We start from the raw sequence: 17505 nt of genomic DNA, 5'->3' as shown, positions 1-17505 counted from the left end.
CAAAGCCGGCCCAAAAGCAGGATCTCGCTTACTCTTTATCTTTAAACTCCTCTCCAGTCCTGCAGGGACATCTGCAACTTTCCAAGGTGATCTCTTTCTGCGTTAGGGCTGTCTGAGTGTAAACGACTACAGGGCGTCCCCACTGTAAGTTGCCCCGGTATCCATGCGCACTAAAGTCGTTGACGCTAATAGGAACTGATGCGTTAGAAGTCCTCCTGGTCCCTGCTCTTAAGTTGCGTGGAAAAAAAAAAGCACAAATGGAAGTCAGCTGCGGGAAAAAATTCCCCGCTTTACGTTGTTTTGCTATCGGTCCAAGTTTTTTTTGGAATGTATCTTGGACTTCTAGCGAGGATGGCCTGTAACCGTTTAACTGTTAGGCGGATGGTTATCTGTTAATGGTGTCAATTCGGCGAAGCCTTCTCCCCCGGAGCTGGGCTCGCAGCCCTGTTCCTGTGGAGGCTTCGCCGTAGACTTTATACTGCAGAGCCTGCGGTGGTTACATGGTTACCCTAATACACGATTTTTAACAGCGCTATTCTGAATGGAGTTCCCCCGTAAGCTCTGATGTGGCTCAAAAATCCCAAACTAAGGGGACATGCCATTCCTCTTAAGGGGACAGGAAACTGATCCTGGTTACTTTCCTAAAGGGAGCACAACAACACACAAGGGAAGTGTTTGGGGTGCCTGTTTCTTTCTAAGGTGAGTGTGTTTTCATACGGCGTGTGTTAATAGAGGAAGTAACAATCCCATCTCCTCCTGTTTTAGCGACTTGGATCCTTGGTCAGGAGTCGAGCAGAGACCATGAGCTGTTGCTAGCTCTAACCTTCTGACTTTCAGGTGAGTAGAAACATAAGACATGGTGCATCAAATTCACCCCTTCAGTAAGTGGCGTTAGACCAGGACTGGATCTGGCTGACTTTGCAGCGTTTCATCCTCCAGGCCACGGTTGCGTTGGTGTGGCTAGCCGTAGCGTTGGTCCTCTTGTGGTCCATGTGAGGCTGAATAGAGAGCCAAGATGAAGCTGTTCTTCCAGAGAGAGTAAATTTGTCCATGTAGTTCAACTCCACAGCACCCCTTTAACTTTGGTCCCAAATTCCGTTTCTTTTCAAAAGCCCTTGCGCACAGAAAAGGGTTAATGGGACAATGCAATCTAAACTTTCTGCATTGTACTCAGTTGACACTTCCCCCTGAGTTCTTGGAAACTTAAAGACAACAGCAGGTTGCTTGTGTGCGGAAACCAGCCAATGAAATTGACCGTGATTGTGTTATTGCCCAAAGTGAAGAGAAGAAAGCAAGCCAGCATCACACATGGTGGAGTGTCCATTTTCATTTTGAAAGCTCTTTCAGATTTAAAAACCAGGTAAAGAAAGAAAGGAGTTCTGCCTTGGGGATGTTACCTTTTACGTTGTGCCTTTCACTTCTGTGAAGTCACGGTTTTGATGGGTTTGATCACAGGGGTCCCCTGGAGATTGTCTCTCGGGCTTTGTCTACACTGCAGGGTTTTTGCGCAAGAAGCCTTTTGCAGAAGAGATCTTGCCCAAAAACGTCTTGCACAAAAGCGCGTCCAGACCTGAAAATGCATCACAGAAGCGATGTGCTTTTGCGCAAGAGAGCATCCACGCTGCATGGGCGCTCTTGTGCAAGAAAGCTCTGATCCTGTGCTTTTTCCAATAGGGGTTTCTTGTGCAAAAAGCCCTCTGGAGCGTCCACACTTGCCTTTTTGCACAAGAGCTGTAGTGCAAAAAGGAGTTATTCCTCGTGGGAAGAGGAATAACTTTATCGGCAAAAGCCCTCTGTCCTTTCGATTTACTTGCGCAAAAATGCGGCTGAGGAGTGGATGCTCTGCGCAAAAACCTTGTAGTGGAGACAAAACCACAGTGTACTGATCATATCCTGGAGCCCACCAACTTGTCCTGTGGGGTACCCCACCACCACGTCCTGCAAGGCCAGAGGCGCTGGTCTCCCTCAGCCAATGCGCAGAGTTGGGGTCACAGCCCCCGAGCAAAGCAACACAGATGCTGAACCAGCTCAGCTCTGGGAGGACTCAGCTCTGAGGCCATTGAGAGCACCCTGGTGTTCAGCCCCAATGGGACCAAAACCCCAAATAAATCCGTCTTACTCTGTATAAAAGTTTTACACAGAGAAATCCCATAAGTTCTGCAGCTTTATCAGTGAAAGAGAGATCAGAACAGTGGTTCCCTGCCCAGCAACGGTTACGTGCACTGGGCTTGATAATAAACAAAAGTGATTTTATTAAGTATAAAAAATAGGATTTATGTGATTGCAAGTGGAAACAGACAGAGCACAGTAAGTTACTAAGACAAAATAAACAAAGCATGCCGGCTAATCCTAATACACTAAGAAATTTGTTACATGCGAATTCTTACCCTCACAGTTCTTCTCCTCCTCTCTTTCCCAAGCTGTCATGGGAGATGAGGGGGAAGGTCCTCTCATGGATTGGTAACTGCTTATGAGATAGGAAACAAAGGGTCGGAATAAATGGTCAGTTTTCAGAAGGGAGAGAGGTAGCTAGCGGTGTCCCACAGGAGTCCGTACTGGGACCAATCCTATTCAACATCTTCATAAATGATCTGGAGAGAAGGTTAAACAGTGAGGTGGCAACATTTGCAGATGATCCAAAACTGCTCAAGGTTGTTAAGACCAAAGCAGACTGTGAAGAGCTTCAAAAGGATCTCCCTAAACTAGGTGACTGGGCAACAAAATGGCAGATGAATTTTAATGCTGATAAATGCAAAGTAATGCACATTGGAAAACATAATGCCAACTATATGTACAAAATGCTGGCGACTAAATTAGCTAATAGATTCAAGAGCGAGATCTTGGACTCGTGCATAGTTCTCTGAAAACATCCACTGTGGAACTGTCTATACTGGCATGATTTTACGCAAGAACTCTTTTGCGGAAGAGTTCTTGTGCAAAAACTCTTCCAGAAGAGAGGGTCTACGCTGGCATGTGCCTTTGCGCTACAGATGCGCTTTTGCGCAAGAGCATCCATACCAGTGTAGACGCTCTCTTGCGCAAGAAAGCTCTGATGGCCATTTTAACCATCAGGCTTTCTTGTGCAAGAAATTCATGTTGCCTGTCTACACTGGCCTCTTGCGCAAGAACAGTTGCACGACAGGGCTTATTCCTGAGCAGGAGTGTCATAGTTCTTGCACAAGAAGCCCTGATTTCATACATTAGAACGTCAGTGTTCTTGCGCAAGAACTCGCGGCCAGTGTAGACAGGCAGAAAGTTTTGGCGCAAAAGTGGCTGCTTTTGCGCAAGATCACACCAATGTAGACACAGCCTCAGTGTGCAGCGGTGGTCAAAAAAGCAAACAGGATGTTAGGAATCGTTTAAAAAAGGGAACGAGAATAAGACAGAGAACATCTTATTGTCTCTATATAAATCGATGGTATACCTACATCTGGAATACTGTGTGCAGGTGTGGTCATCTTATCTCAAGGAGGCATCTTGGCATTGGAAACATTACAGAAAAGGGCAACAAAAATGATTAGGGGTTTGGAACAGGTCCCATATGAAGAGAGATTAAAAAGACTGGGACTTTCCAGCTTAGAAAAAAAGAGTTTAAGGGGGATATGATAGAGGTCTGTAAAATCATGGTTGCTGTGGAGAAAATAAATAAGGAAAAGTTATTTAGTTGTTCCCACAACACAAGAACTAGGTCATCTGAAGAAAACTCCGGTTGTCTGAAGAAGTGGGCTGTGCCCACGAAAGCTCATGATACCATCTATGTGTTTTGTTAGTCTGTAAAGCGCTACCAGACCATTTGTTGGTTTTTAAGTTTATCTTGTACAGACTAACTCAGCTACCCCCCCCCCCAAAGCTCAAGAACTAGGGGTCACCAAATGAAATTAATAGGCAGCAGGTTTAAAACACACACAAGGAAGTTTTTCTTTATGCAACACGCAGTCAACCTGTGCAACTCCTTGCCACAGGATAGTGTGAAAATCAGGGCTTTAACAGGGTTCAGAAAAGAGCTAGATAGATTCATGGAGGATAGGTCCATCAAGGGCTATTAGCTAGGATGGGTATGGATGGTGGCCCTAGGCTCTGTTTGTCAGAAGCTGAGATTGGGAGACAGGGGAGGGATCACTTGATTACCTGTTTTTTTCATTCCCTCTGGGGCATCTGGCATTGGGCACTGTTGGAAGACAGGACACAGGGCTAGATGGACCTTTGATTTGACTCAGTATGGCTGTTCTCATGTTTAAGCGAGTCAACCTCCTAGCTTGAGGTCAATCCTTCCCCCTGTTCAGTCTTAAGTGCTTCCAGGAGACCTCTTGGGTGGTATGAGGGGATCTCCTGGCATCTGGCCAACACCTCTGTTGTTTGGTTTTCCCACCTTTTGCCCGAGGTGGGAATTCTTTGTGTTCAGTTCAAATTTATCTCACTTTGAATGGAAAAGTACCAGATCCAAAATGGGATCCACCATCTGGTGGCCTGGCTACATGTCCTGCCATGACCAATCATAATCCAGGCTTATAGGAAAAACAGACCCATTCACAGAAAGTTACCTTGAGCACCAGACCATTAAGTTTCCAGAGTATCGGTAATGGCTGTCATTAGCATGTTTAGAATTATAAACAGATCCACACTTCATATTTCTAACTTCACATAAAAAAGAATACCTGCACAAAATCAGAATATGCACAGTCAACAGTTTGTAACTTTAATCATGATCTGTCACATGATGTATTTTACCTAAAGCATCTTCATAGAATCCTAGGGCTGGAAGAGACCTCAGGAGTCATCGAGTCCAGCCCCCTGCCCAACACAGGACCAACCCCAACTCAATCATCCCACCTGGGCTTTGTCAAGCTGAGACTTAAAAACCTCTAGGGCTGGAGATTCCACCCTCTCCCTAGGGAACCCAGCCCAGTGCTTCCCCACCCTCTTAGGGAAATCCAACCTAGACCTCCCCGACTGCAACTTGAGACCATTGCTCCTGTTCTGCCATCTGCCAGCCCTGGGAACAGCCTCTCTCCTTCCTCTTTGGAACCTCCCTTCAGGAAGTTGAAGGCTGCTCTCAAATCCCCCCTCACTCTTCTCTTCTGCAAACTAAATACGCCCAAATCCTTCAGCCTCTCCTCATACGTCATGTGCTCCAGCTCCCTAATCATTTTGGTCGCCCTCCGCTGGACCCTCTCCAGTGCGTCCACATCCTTTCTGTAGTGGGGGTCCCAGAACTGGACACAATATTCAGCATTGGTGAGGCCACATCTGGAGTAAAGGGGAATAATGACATCTCTGGATCTGCTGGCAATGCTCCTTCTAATGCAGCCCAATATGCCGCTAGCCTTCTTGGCTAGAAGGGCAAACTGCTGACTCATCTCCAGCTTCTCATCCACTGTATCCCCAGGTCCTTTTCTGCCAAACTGCTTCTTAGCCAATTGATCTGCAGCCTGTAACAATGCTTGGGATTCTTCCAGGGCCGGCCCACAACATTTTGGTATCTGAGGTGGGGAGTTCAAATGACGCCCCCGTATCCCCTTGCTTGGGCCAAAACTTTGAAAGGTCTCAATTCCTCCAGCACAGCACTCCACCGTCTCTGTGCATCTAGAGCAGAGAGAAAACATCTGCACCAGCAGCAGACACAGTTTTCTACACTCGGGGGCCTAGTGGTGCCCCCCACAGTCTGGCATCTGAGGTGGCCGCCTCAGTTCACCTCGTGGTAAGGCCAGCCCTTGGTTCTTCCGTCCCAAATGCAGGACTCTGCACTTGTCCTTGTGAACCTCGTCAGATTTCTTTTGGCCCAATCCTCTAATTTGTCTAGTCACTCTGGACCCTATCCCTGCTCTCCAACATATCTACCTCTCCCCCTAGCTTAGTGTCATCTGTGAACTTGCTGAAGGTGCAATCCATCCCCTCATCCAGGTCATTAATAAGGATGTTGAACAAAACCGGTCCTAGAACCGAACCTTGGGGCACTCCGCTACAAACCGACCGCCAGCCTGACATCGAGCCGTTAATCGCTACCCGTTGGGCAGGGACAAGGTTGATGGTACTCCAGCCCTCTTTAGGAAGTGGGCCTCTACCTCAGAGCTCTTTGCCAGGGGGCGATGTGGGAGACACAATCTCTTTCACTGTCGTCATTAAGCTTCTGCCTCGTCCATCGTACCCTAAATAAATCCACCATTGTCCTGTGACTTGTGGTCTCGTCTGGTTACCTCTCGGGAAAGGTGGTGGGGCCCCCTTCTAGTAACCGGGCCCCCCGATCCCCAGCTGTGGTTACAAAAGCGGGTGGTTCACAAGCTGGGGTGCGGTAATTTTAGTGCTGGCCTTAGCTGCTGTTTCACTCGTCCCTCAGCTGTGAGAAGAGGAATTGGAAGAGGCTGATGTAGCTGGGAAGTCACTTTGAAGCAGGTACCTGCCTGCTAAGGTTGCCTTCACGCCCCTTCTCTTTCTCCTCTCTTGCCGGTAGCTCGTGCGGGACACTGGAGGCACCGGGGATAATGGCGGACTGGGTGCTCATTGGACTGATCGGGGCCCTGGTCGTGCTGCTGCTGCTGACGCTCTTTGGCTTTGCTGTCTACTCGGGGCTCTTCACGGAGGTGGTGGTGAGTGCTGGCTCGCCCCCCATCGGCAGCATCACGGTGGCGTACAAGTTCAAGGTGGGGCCCTACGACGAGTCTGGCGAGCTGTACACCGAGAGCTGCAGCATCTCGCCCAAGCTCTGCTCCATCGGCGTCTACTACGACAACCCGCACACGGTAGGCACAGGGCGGGAGCTGGCCGGGCCTGGGAGCCGCGTGGCTGAGTCTCCTCCCTGGGGGGTGGGAGCTGGGTAGGAACGTGGGCCGCTAGCAGGGAGGCCCCAGGTTGGTGGGACTTCGGGCTACGTGTAGGTATCCCCATGGGGGAGCTCTGCCATTCTTGGGGCTAGGCTGCACGGCGTTTCAGTGGGGCAGGAGGCCGAGGAGAACCCGAGTGCAAGTAGGTTCTGCTTCAACAGGCAGGCAGAAATTGGGGTGAGCTGAGGGTGGCCCTGCGGGGTTGAACACCCGTGTGCGTCTCTAAGGAGTGTGGCTGGAGTCCTAACCGGTGAGAGCAAAGCGCTGGCTGCCGGGCCCCCTGGAGATGGACACGCAGCCTGCCTTCCTGGGCTGCCGTTTGAGGTTCTCGGCGGTTCAAAGCAAATTGTCTTTCCCTCTCCGGACGTGCTGGCCTGTGCCCCTCTGACTCCGGCGCCTTCCCCAGCGTATCCCGCTTGGCTTGCGAGATGAGGTTGGGGATGATTCATGTCCCCAGCGACGCAGGAGACTTTTGGTTGGCGCTTTTCTTCTGGCGCTTGCCAGATCGGACCGGGAGGCCCGAAGCCTGTCCGAGCTCCAAGTCTTCAGGCGGTGGGGAGAAGACCGCTGTCGAATGGCCACTAGGCGGTAGCCAGGCACCCAGCCACCGAGCTGGCAGCTTGCTCCCGGGGCATGAGAAGGATGACTGACGGAGGAGTGAAATAGCCTGTGCCCGGGACAGACGCACACTGTCCCACCAGTAACTCAGCAACATCCGGTGTGACCTGTCAGGAATGCTGGGTGAGACCTGCCAGCCACTGTGCGCGTGCTGGGAAGTGGGGCGGTGGACTTAGGGCTTAGGCGGACATCTCTTGCTTGGCTTTTCTGCTCCCCACTGAGCGGGGTGACTGGCCCTGCGGTGCGGGAAGCTGCCTCGAATGGCCGAGGCCTGCCCCTGTTTAATTGTTAGCCGGTGGTGCCTTTAGACAGGCGGAATGTGTCACTCAGCCCGACTGTTGGCATTCCTACCCTGGTCCGGGGACACCGGCCGTGTAAGCCTCCTGCTTTGCCAGTGTCCTGCCAGGGCAGCGTCACCAGGTATCCCTGCGGCCGCTGCAGAAGGTGGGAGGCAAAGAATCCCTGGGTGACGGGGATTTTGCTCCCTCGACGGCACTTTGCAGGGAGTCAGGTTGGTGGCCCCTTGTGCTCCCCATGTCTGCCCCCGCCTGGCCCCATTGCTCTCCCGTCCCTGTGGGCCATGGGAAGCAGAGAATAGCCCCGAGCAGAAGGCTCCTCGCGGCAGCTGTCAGCCCTCAGCCTTCCGGCCTTAATTCTCTCCTGTCGATTGTTGACATTGTCCCGTTGCCATGTCAACGCTTCATGACATCAGGAGCCGAGGGTTGTAGTGTCACAGCAGGAGCTGTTGGAGGACAGCCCCCTCATTCCAGAACAAATCTCGTTAGGCATGGCCGGGGTAGCGGCCCGAATACCCGCCAGGGAGCGTGCTCTGGAGAGCAGTGTCCTGCAGGCAGGATCACCCCTCTGCCAGCAGCCACGTGGAAATCTGGCAGCTCCCAGTGTGAGCAGGGAAGCAGGCCCTGGACAGCTGCTGGGCACAGCAGAGAGGCTATGGCTGGGTTAGCTAATGTCTGGGCCCCTGCTTCGGCCACCTCTGGGGTGGAACGTGGCCGCTTTCGAGCCATGCACAGCCGTGTCGCCCAGGAGATGAAGGATATTGTATAGTGGTGGCCTGGGCCGTGGGGCTAACAAGCCCTCCTCTTTAACGGGGCCACGAGGGCCTTAGTGACAGAAATGGCCAGGGCCTAAGGGGAAACACGGCTCCTCCCGCAGCAGAGACCCCAGCCACGGGCCGGGCATGTGTGTCTCTGTTAACACCCTGCGCAGAGAGCGCCTCCTACTGGGTGGCCAGGCCAGGCTGTATCAGTCACAGGGTCAGCTGCTACCAGATGTTCTGAGCCACTCCTGGACCTGTGCCATTGCTGGGATTGGTCCCACCCATCATGCCACAGACCCCTGGGGCTAAAGCAGGGGGTGGGAACCTTTTTTGGGTCGGGGGCTGCTGATCCACAGAACCATCAGTTGGGGCCATACATATGTTAGGGGAAAACCCCAACAAACAGAACCGCACTGGTATTGGCTCTCGCCCTTGACGGGGGGGTGGGGGCTGGAGCACCAGCACGGGATCCCCAATACTGGGGGGGAGCAAACCCTGCGCCTCGGAGGCTGGATCCAGGCAAGCCGGGGGGCACATCCAGCCCCAGGATTAAAGGGGGACCAGCACCCTGCCCCTGGGAAAGGGGCTAAGCTGAGACCTCCCTTCTGTCCGCAGTCACAGGGCGTCTCTGTGCGTATTAAGAACAAGCAGCAGCAAAATGTCATTGGGCTTCGCGTTCAGCTCGCCGGCGCGGGCCAGAGAGGCCTTCCCGATGCCTGGGAAACATTCATTCAGCAGGGCTGCCGCGGTCCTGGCAGCACACAATGCCTCCGCCCCAGCCAGCCCCTCCCGCCTCTGCCCCCCACGCTCTGCGCTCCCCACGGCGTGGCAGGAAACTTCGGTCCAGGTGCCTCTGAAAGCTGCTTTCTGCAAACACCGTTCCCCAAGCCAGGCCCTTGTGCGCCCAGTTCTGGCCCCGGCACCTTTGCAGGCCCTTGTTCTGCACCCCCGTTCCAAGCATGGGTCCCTCTGACCTGCTCTGGTCACCTCCTAGCCCTGTAGCCCCGGCCCATGGACAATCTGTCTCCCCAAATTCCCCCTCTGGTGGGATGCAGGATTCCCTTGTTCTGCCCGGAGGTGGCTGCATTTCAGGGTCCCTATGTCCAAGAATCTCTTTGGCTCTGGCCATGTCCGGTTGTTCTCTGGCCTGGCAGTGCCCCCCCCTTCCTGCGGAGAGCTGGGACTCCTGGGGGAAGAGAGGGCAGGACTCTGGGGTGCAGTCCCAGCAGAGGCCTTGGGTAACTAGATCCAGTGGGGAGTCATTCTCCGGTCTCCTGGGTCATCTGGGGGTACTGAAATCAGCCCTGCCCTGAGTCCACCCTTCACAAGCCCCCCCATATTCTGGCTTTTTACTGCTGCTTCGGGAGGAAGGTGTGGAATATATGTTGGGTGGCCTTTGGGAGGATCTTCCCCCACTGCTGTGAGCTGGGTCAGCTCGTGCCTCAGTTTCCCTTCTTGTTCTGAGGTGTCCCCAGGTGTCCCCCATGGGTGGGGAAACTGGCAGTGCTGCTGCCCATGCACTAGCTGATGGGTAAGAATGAGGGGACCTTGGTCTCTGGAGCTGGCACCGTTCACTAGCACTCGGGCTGTGATTCGGCGCGGGGCTGAGCTCTGTAACCCCTCTTTGATGTCAGAACTTGCTCTGCCAGCTCGGCAGCTTGTGAGAATTATGATTTCGGTTGGCATAGTGCGTAGAGGCCCCAGGCCGGATCAGGGCCCGCTGTGCCCAGGGTGTGCGATACTGTTGTTAAAAGAACACTTTGCACTTTGACAGCATCACCCTCCAAGCACCTTCAAATGCTTGTGAATTGTGTGCAACTGGGGGGGAGTGGAGATCGCTAGTTCATTGACGGGGAAACTGAGGCAAGGAAGAGAAGTGGATGGGATTTTGACTAGTCATTGGCAGAGCTAGGAATAGAACCTGGCTGTCCCGACTCGCAGTCCTCTGATCCTGCTACTGGATAACGCAGCCTGCCAGAGAGACTTGGTCCGTCTCCAGGCCCGGTGCAGCGTTTGAGAGGAGCACAGCACAGCGCTGTGGTGTCTGCCAGCAGACGTCCAAAGACAAGCGAGGCCAAGACACCGCAACACGGTCAAAAAACTCCCCCAGCATCAGCCCGTGTGAACAAGCTCTGCCGTCAGGGCCAGGGATGTAAATGAATGGCAGCTACCTACACTCTCTTGGGGGTTGGGGAAACCAGTTTTGAAGAGGGGGGGGTTTCTCTTGGGACATAAAGCTGCCCCGGTAGGAAGAGGAGGATCGAGGTGGAAAATAGATTTGTTTGCAGACTGATCATCTCCCAAATAGTCAGATGAGGAATGTCTCAAATTCGAGATGGTCCGTGCCCTTTGTCTGTGCGCATTCATGTGGCTGCTAGGAAAAGGGGATCGTGTGTCTGCGTGTGAGAGGTAGCTAGAAAAATGGGATGAGGTGTGAGTGCGTGTGTGTGAGAGAGGTTTCTATGAAAAGGGGTTGGTGTGTGTGAGCGGTTGCTAGGGAAAGGCGTTGGGATCTGTGTGTGAGCGGTTGCTAGGGGAAGGGGTCGGTGTGTGTGTGAGCGGTTACTAGGAAGAGGGGATGGTGTGTGTGTGAGCGGTTGTAGGAAAAAGGGTCGGTGCGTGTGAGCGGTTGCTAGGAAAAGGGGATGGTGTGTGTGTGCATGCATGCGGTTGCTAGGTAAAGGGGGTCAGTGCGTGTGAGCGGTTGCTAGGAAAAGGGGACGGGGTGTGTGTGTGTGCATGCGCGCGGTTGCTAGGAAAAGGGGTTGGTGCATGCGAGCGGTTTGTAAGGAAAAGGGGACGGTGTGTGTGAGCGGTTGCTAAGAAAAGGGGTCGGTGCGTGTGAGCGGTTGCTAAGAAAAGGGGTCGGTGCGTGTGAGCGGTTGCTAGGAAAAGGGGACGGTGTGTGTGTGTGTGTGTGTGTGTGTGTGTATGCGCGCGGTTGCTAGGAAAAGGGGTCGGTGCGTGTGAGCGGTTGCTAGGAAAAGGGGACGGTGTGTGTGTGTGTGTGTGTGTGTGCGCATGCGTGCGGTTGCTAGGAAAAGGGGTCGGTGCGTGTGAGCGGTTGCTAGGAAAAGGGGACGGTGTGTGTGTGTGTGTGTGTGTGTGTGTGTGTGTGCATGCGCGCGGTTGCTAGGAAAAGGGGTCGGTGCGTGTGAGCGGTTGCTAGGAAAAGGGGTCGGTGCGTGTGAGCGGTTGCTAGGAAAAGGGGTCGGTGCGTGTGCGCGGTTGCTAGGAAAAGGGGTCAGGGTGTGTGCGCGTGCGCGCTGTTGCTAGGAAAAGGGGTCAGTACGTATCTCCCGGACAGATTCAAGAGGTCGCGGAGGGGAGACCTGTTGTTATCCGTCCGGTTGCATTTCCTTGCGGAGCTTTTGTCTCTGGCCAGGAGCTCCCTTCCCGCAGAGGGTGGTGGCGGCAGCGCAGCGGTGGGGACTGCGCTCGGTTTCTGGCTGGTGGCGCCTGCTGTGGCCGGGGCGGGGTTGGCTTGGAGGGCGGAGTGTGGTTGGGGCAGGGCCCAGCCCGCGCCTGGAGGCAGCGATGCTCTCTGCCTGGTCGGCGCTTTCCCACCCCCGACTCCCGCGGAGGGCGGCGCTCCCACACTTGCGGTACGGCCGCGGGAGCTGGGGGGCGTGGCAGTGTAGAAAACAGGCTCCTCTGCGCACTGTTGAAAGGCCGACATCGGCGTCTCGCTGGAGCAGGGACGTCGTGGCCTGCACTCCTGGCTGCACCGGCCTCGTTCTGGGCACAGGCCTGGTGAGGGCTGCGTCTGCACGCGGCGACGCTCCCTGTGCCGAGCGCCACGTCCCAGCAGAGCAGGAGGCTCAAAACACGCTGGATCGGCGGGGCTGGCACGTGCCCGGCCTTTGTGCCGGGGCTGATCCGTAGGCAGGTGGGAGCTGCCCCGTCCCTTTGAAGGGTGAGTTGACTCTGAAGCCCTGGGTGAGCTGGCAGAGTTGGGGGTGGCCCTACGTTGAGCATGGGATGGACTAGATCTCTCGTGAGGTCTCTTCCAGCCCGAATTGCCTGTGATTCTGCTGATGGCCAGCGACTGTTCCGCTGCTCGTTATTTCATCAGAAACCTCCCCTGAGGCTGCGGCTGAGGGTGTAGAACCCGGCCGTTTCCTGTCCTCTGTCCCTCTCCGGCAGCTGCAGGGCGGCTCCATCACCCTGCTCCCCGGGGAGTGGAAGGGAGGAGAGCTCTGGAGCCAGATGAGGGAGGCTTTGCAGATGCTGGGCTGAACTGGCCTCGAGCTCTCCTGCTAGTGGGCCTGGCTCTCAGGCTTCTCCCCGTCCTGCCCGGGCATGGGCCTCTCGGGTCACTGAGAGACCTGCCATCCAGCCAGGAAACCGACAGCCCCAGCCCGCCTGGCTTTCCCCAGCTCACAGAGCAGCAGAGGTTTGGCCGGGGGCCCGGGAGGCGCCACTCCAGGCTCTGTCGTTGCTCCAGAGTGCTAACGAGCAGCTGGACGGGCTTCTGGGAGCAGACCCACCACCTCTCCCTCGGCCTGTTTGCCAGGAGCCGCCGTCTGTGGGGGAAACCCGAGAAGAACAACAGAGCGTGCTCACATGGACTCTGAATCCTCATGAACAAAGGGGAGTGTGGCCATGGCCGTAGGGCAGCTGGACTAGGGTGCAGCGGGGGCCACCGAGCCTTGGCTGAAAAGGGCCCCCTGAGCATCTCCTTCGGCCACAGGGGGCGCTGTGGGAGAAAGCCAGCTCTGCTGGAGGAAGGACTGAACGGCCACACGCTGCCGCTCCTCACCGTGGTGTCGCTCCTCTGCCGCAGCTTCTCCGGGCCCAGGCGGGAGGACGCGAGGTTGCTCCTACGGGTGGCTAAGCCAGGCTTCCGGGTCCGTCCGGGAAGGACAGGCTGGGAGGCCGTTGGAAGTCCTTGGAGGGAAGGTGTAGACCCAAAGGAGAGAACAGGACGGCCATGGTGGTGGGGGGCTGGTGGCAGCTGCTGGTCTCCGCTGCCTCATTCCACTGGGCGCCCAAACCCTCCTTTCTACCCCCTTGTTACTGTTTATATCACGCGGGCACCGAGGATCCCTCGGCACGGAGCAGGGCCCCCGCGGGGCCAGGGCCCCAACACCGCTGCCTCACGGGCTGAGAAGCTGAGTAGAAGCACGAGACAACAGACGCCTCCAGACAGGAGGTGCGAGCCAGCGGCGGTCTGTTGACAGGCAGCCTCGCCAGGGTCCAGCTTGTGGGTCTCCCGGCAAGAGAAGCACTCAGCAGGGATTTGAAGGAGAACAAAGAATCCTAGAACACTGGAACTGGAAGGGTCATCGAGTCCAGTCCCCTGCCCCCACGGCAGGACCCAGCACCGCCTCGACCACCATCCCCGTCAGGCGTCTGTCTAACCTGCTCTTCAATATCTCCAGGGATGGAGATTCCACAACCCCCCAGGCAATTTATTCCAGTGTTTCCCCACCCTGACAGGCAGGACGTTTTTCCTAATGTCCAACCTAAACCTCCCTCGCTGCAGTTTAAGCTCCTTGCTTCTTGTCCTGTCCTCAGAGGCCAAGGAGAACAATTTTTCTCCCTCTTCCTTGTGACACCCTTTTAGATACTTGAAAACTGCTCTCATGTCCCCCCCTCAGTCTTCTCCTTTGCAAACTAAACAAACCCAATTCCTTCAGCCTTCTTCCTAGGTCATGTTCTCTGGACCGTTCATCATTCTTGTTGCTCTTCTCTGGGCCTTCTCCAATTTCTCCACATCTTTCTTGAAACGTGGGGCCCAGAACTGGACATAATCCCCCAGCTGAGGCCTGATCAACGCAGAGCAGAGTGGAAAAATGACTTCTTACTTCTCTTGTCTGGCTCTCAACACTCCTGTGAATGCAGCCCAGAAGGAGGTTGGCTTTTTTTGCAACAGTGTCACACTGTTAACTCCTGTTCAGCTTGTGGTCCACTCTGAGCCCTAGATGCCTTTCTGCAGGGCTCCTTCCTAGACAGTCGCTTCCCATTCTGTACATGTGGAACTGATGGTACCTTTCCCAGTGGAGCGCTTCACGTGTCCTTATTGAACTCCACCCAACTCGCCTCAGACCACGTCTCCAGTTTGCCCAGATCAGGTTGAACTATGACCCAAACTCCCTAAGGACGAAGGAGGCCTGGTGGTGAGTGAGCTAGTCTGGGAGACCTGCTTTGAACTTGGCTCTTCCACACTCCCTCAGTGAACTTGGGCAGTCCCAGCTGTTCTGTGCCTCAGTTTCCCACCCGTACAGGAGGGCTGTGAGGATACAGACAGTGGGAGCAGCAGGCGACGCGATGGTGGCTGGGGGCCATACAAGTACCTGACACAGGCTCTGTGCCTGTCCGCTCCATCAAGCTGCGCTGGAGCTGGGAAGCAGCAGGGTTCCCACTGCCAAGTGCCTGAGGCCAGCTGGAGCCAACCCGGCAGAGCAACAGCTCGGACGCGTGTCTCCGTGTGCCAGGTACGGCTGGAACGTCCCCATTTAGCTGAGGGACGGGCCTGGTGGGGGGCAGCAGCGGAGGCATGTCCGGCCTTGTGCACCCGATAAGTGGGGCGGTGCTCTGTGATCGGCCAGGCTGGGGGCTGTTACCGGCTGATCAAACGGAGCGTTTCGCTGGAGCTTTTCCTGGAGGGCATGAGCGTCTGGCATGCCACACTCCCAGCTGGCACCTGCGCTTGCGTCTTGCGGAGCGTTTCTGCCCTCCTGGCCTGTCTGCTCCCAGCCTGGCTGCCCCGGATCCTCTGCTTCTGGCTGGCCTGCAGCCGCCCTGTGCCCAGCCTGGCTGCCCTTGGACCCACTGCGCCAGGCCAGCCCATGGCCGCCCTGCTCAGAGCCTGCTCCTCCCAACCCAGCTGTTGCCCAGGCTCCTAGGCCCCCCCCCGCAAGCCAGTGGAAGCACTGCTGGTACGGACCATCAATGGATGGAGGGGAGCATGGGCGTGAACCCCACAGGAACTTCCGAGCAGAGTTTGACTGGAGTCTCTAGGGCCGACGTGGCCTATCCGAGTGCCCCTGATGCCCGACGTGTAACGTCCCTCCCCAAAGCTTCATGTGCAATATCAGCTCTGGCTCCTCTTCTTCCTCATGTTCGTGCTTGGCCTCACTGACTCCCTGCGCCGAGCGCTTCCTGCCTGGCTGAATGAGGCGCGCTGCCTGTTTGCCTGGCAGGCAGGGCTGAAGCACATCCTGTCGCTGGGCAGGGATCCTGCCACGGCCTGGTGGTTGAAAGGCGCCCGTCAATCTGACACCCGGAGAGGTAAATATTTGGTCACGCTGCTGCTTCCTGGTCTGACGGTCGCAGTTACACCTGTTCCTGACCCCGGGTCTCCAGTCTGCATTCTGGGAGCGGCCCCACTCCACCCCCCCCAGCTGTTAGCCTGGCGCCCAGCCCCTCTTTGAGGCTCCACCCCTGAGTCCCGAAGCAGCTGATTGACTTAATGCTGGAGCAGAAACAGGAAGTTGTTTGAATAACTGGGCTCCATTGTGCTCTGATGTGTCTCATGGTTCCGGCTCCGGCTTGATTTCCTGGGATCCTGACCCAGCGTGATTCCTGGCATCTAGCTCCTGACTCCGGTTGCCAGTTTGTCTGATCTCTAGTTTGTTTCCTGCCTCTGACGCCTGACTCGGAAGCCTGTGGTCTCCGCGTGTGGCTTTGATCTCCCGCTATCCTGATCCAGCGGCCGCTTGACTGTTCACCCCAGCTCTGGCAACTAGGTCTGGCCCGCCTGTGACCCGGCTGTGACAGCCTCCTGCAAAGTTGAATGATTTGCTCGGAACATCCACAAACACTCTCTGGCAGACACACAATAATAGCGAAGGAATTTAAATGGAAAAAAAAAAGTCAATCTTTGACACCAATTAAAATCAAACCCTTTCAGTCCTCATTGTAGATACAAGGCGGGGGAGGGAATATCTTTAATTGAGAGAGACAAGCTTCCCTGCATACACCGATCTCGCCTTCCAATTCCCTCCTATTCCCCTTGGCCCTATTACGCTCATAGCGGTCCCTCTCGCCCCCTGCTGGCGAAGCCCCTGCACTGCGGTGCAAAGCCGCAGGCCAACCTGGAGGCAAGTATTCAAAGTAAACACACGACAGCCTGCTCCCGTCACTTAAAAAATTAAACCCCGGCTGAGCTGCCAAGGCTGCGCCGGGAGTAGTTTGTTTTTCCTTTTCCTAAAATCCGCTCGGCTCCCAGCTTCATTTGCTCCGCGCCGTGTTTGTCTGTTTTATCCGCCTCCGCGCAGGATCTGTGAGCCCTTCGATCAAGAGATCGAATGGCTGTTTGGTTGCCTGGAGCTGGATTCCTTCTTAAAGCGACAGGGCGTGACGCGCCGTCCTTTTCCATCTTTCAGACAGCCCCGGAAGCCTGGCGGGGAGTCAAGCCGCCCGTCGGCACTTCCCGAATCAGAAGCGTGCCCCTCTCCCCGGGAATCAACGCGGGACTGGACCGGGTGTCTCTTCTCCACGGCTCTGTTTGGCTCAGGCTGTGGGGATTCTGCCTTGTTTTGGGAGGCTACTCTACACTTACGCGGATCTCACCTGAGCAAGCGTTCCCTGCCGTTTTGGCCTACCAGTCCTTGGCTCCGTTTCAGCTGGGGTTCCGAGGTACCCTTGAAGGGACTGGATAATTCCTCTCCTGGGGTTTATAGCCATCGCCTACATACAGAAGCAGCAGTCCTTGCCTGCCTCCGCTCAACTCAACCTGGGGCAGGTAGGGAAAGTGCAAATTAGAGCAGTGTTCCCTGTAAGTCACCCCAGAGAGATCCTAATCCCACCCAGCAGATTAGCAGAGCACCCGTGTGTTTCGGTGGGTGGTGCACAGCCGCACAGGCCTTGGTGCACAGAACAAAAATTATTCTGCACATAGAGGGAAAAAGTGAGAGGGAACAGTGGCTGCAGTGCGTGTTCTCGGTCTGATTCTCGTCCGACTGCGTGAACTGGGGCAGTGTCGGTCCCTTGGCATTTGCAGTTGGGTCTCAGCTTTGGAACCGGCAGCTTCGGTTGTGAAGTGGGGAGACGAGTTCCTTCCCC

The 17505-nt window shown here is 55.3% G+C and overlaps 1 protein-coding gene across 3 annotated transcripts in view; it reads left to right on the top strand.

The window, feature by feature from the left end:
* TEX264 (testis expressed 264, ER-phagy receptor) overlaps positions 1–17505 on the top strand; it is a 106521-nt gene that overhangs the window by 3086 nt on the left and 85930 nt on the right. For all 3 annotated transcript variants that reach the window (XM_075939470.2, XM_075939471.2, XM_075939472.2), the window contains exons 2-3: positions 766–837; positions 6449–6737. In XM_075939470.2, coding sequence (XP_075795585.1) covers positions 6480–6737 — 258 coding nt within the window. In that variant the 5' untranslated portion in view covers positions 766–837; positions 6449–6479. The remainder of the gene's footprint in view (positions 1–765; positions 838–6448; positions 6738–17505) is intronic.

Source organism: Pelodiscus sinensis, chromosome 11, assembly GCF_052426305.1.
Source record: "Pelodiscus sinensis isolate ZL-2025 chromosome 11, ASM5242630v1, whole genome shotgun sequence".
Lineage (NCBI taxonomy): Eukaryota > Metazoa > Chordata > Testudines > Trionychidae > Pelodiscus > Pelodiscus sinensis.
This window is presented reverse-complemented; position numbering and strand designations above follow the sequence as displayed.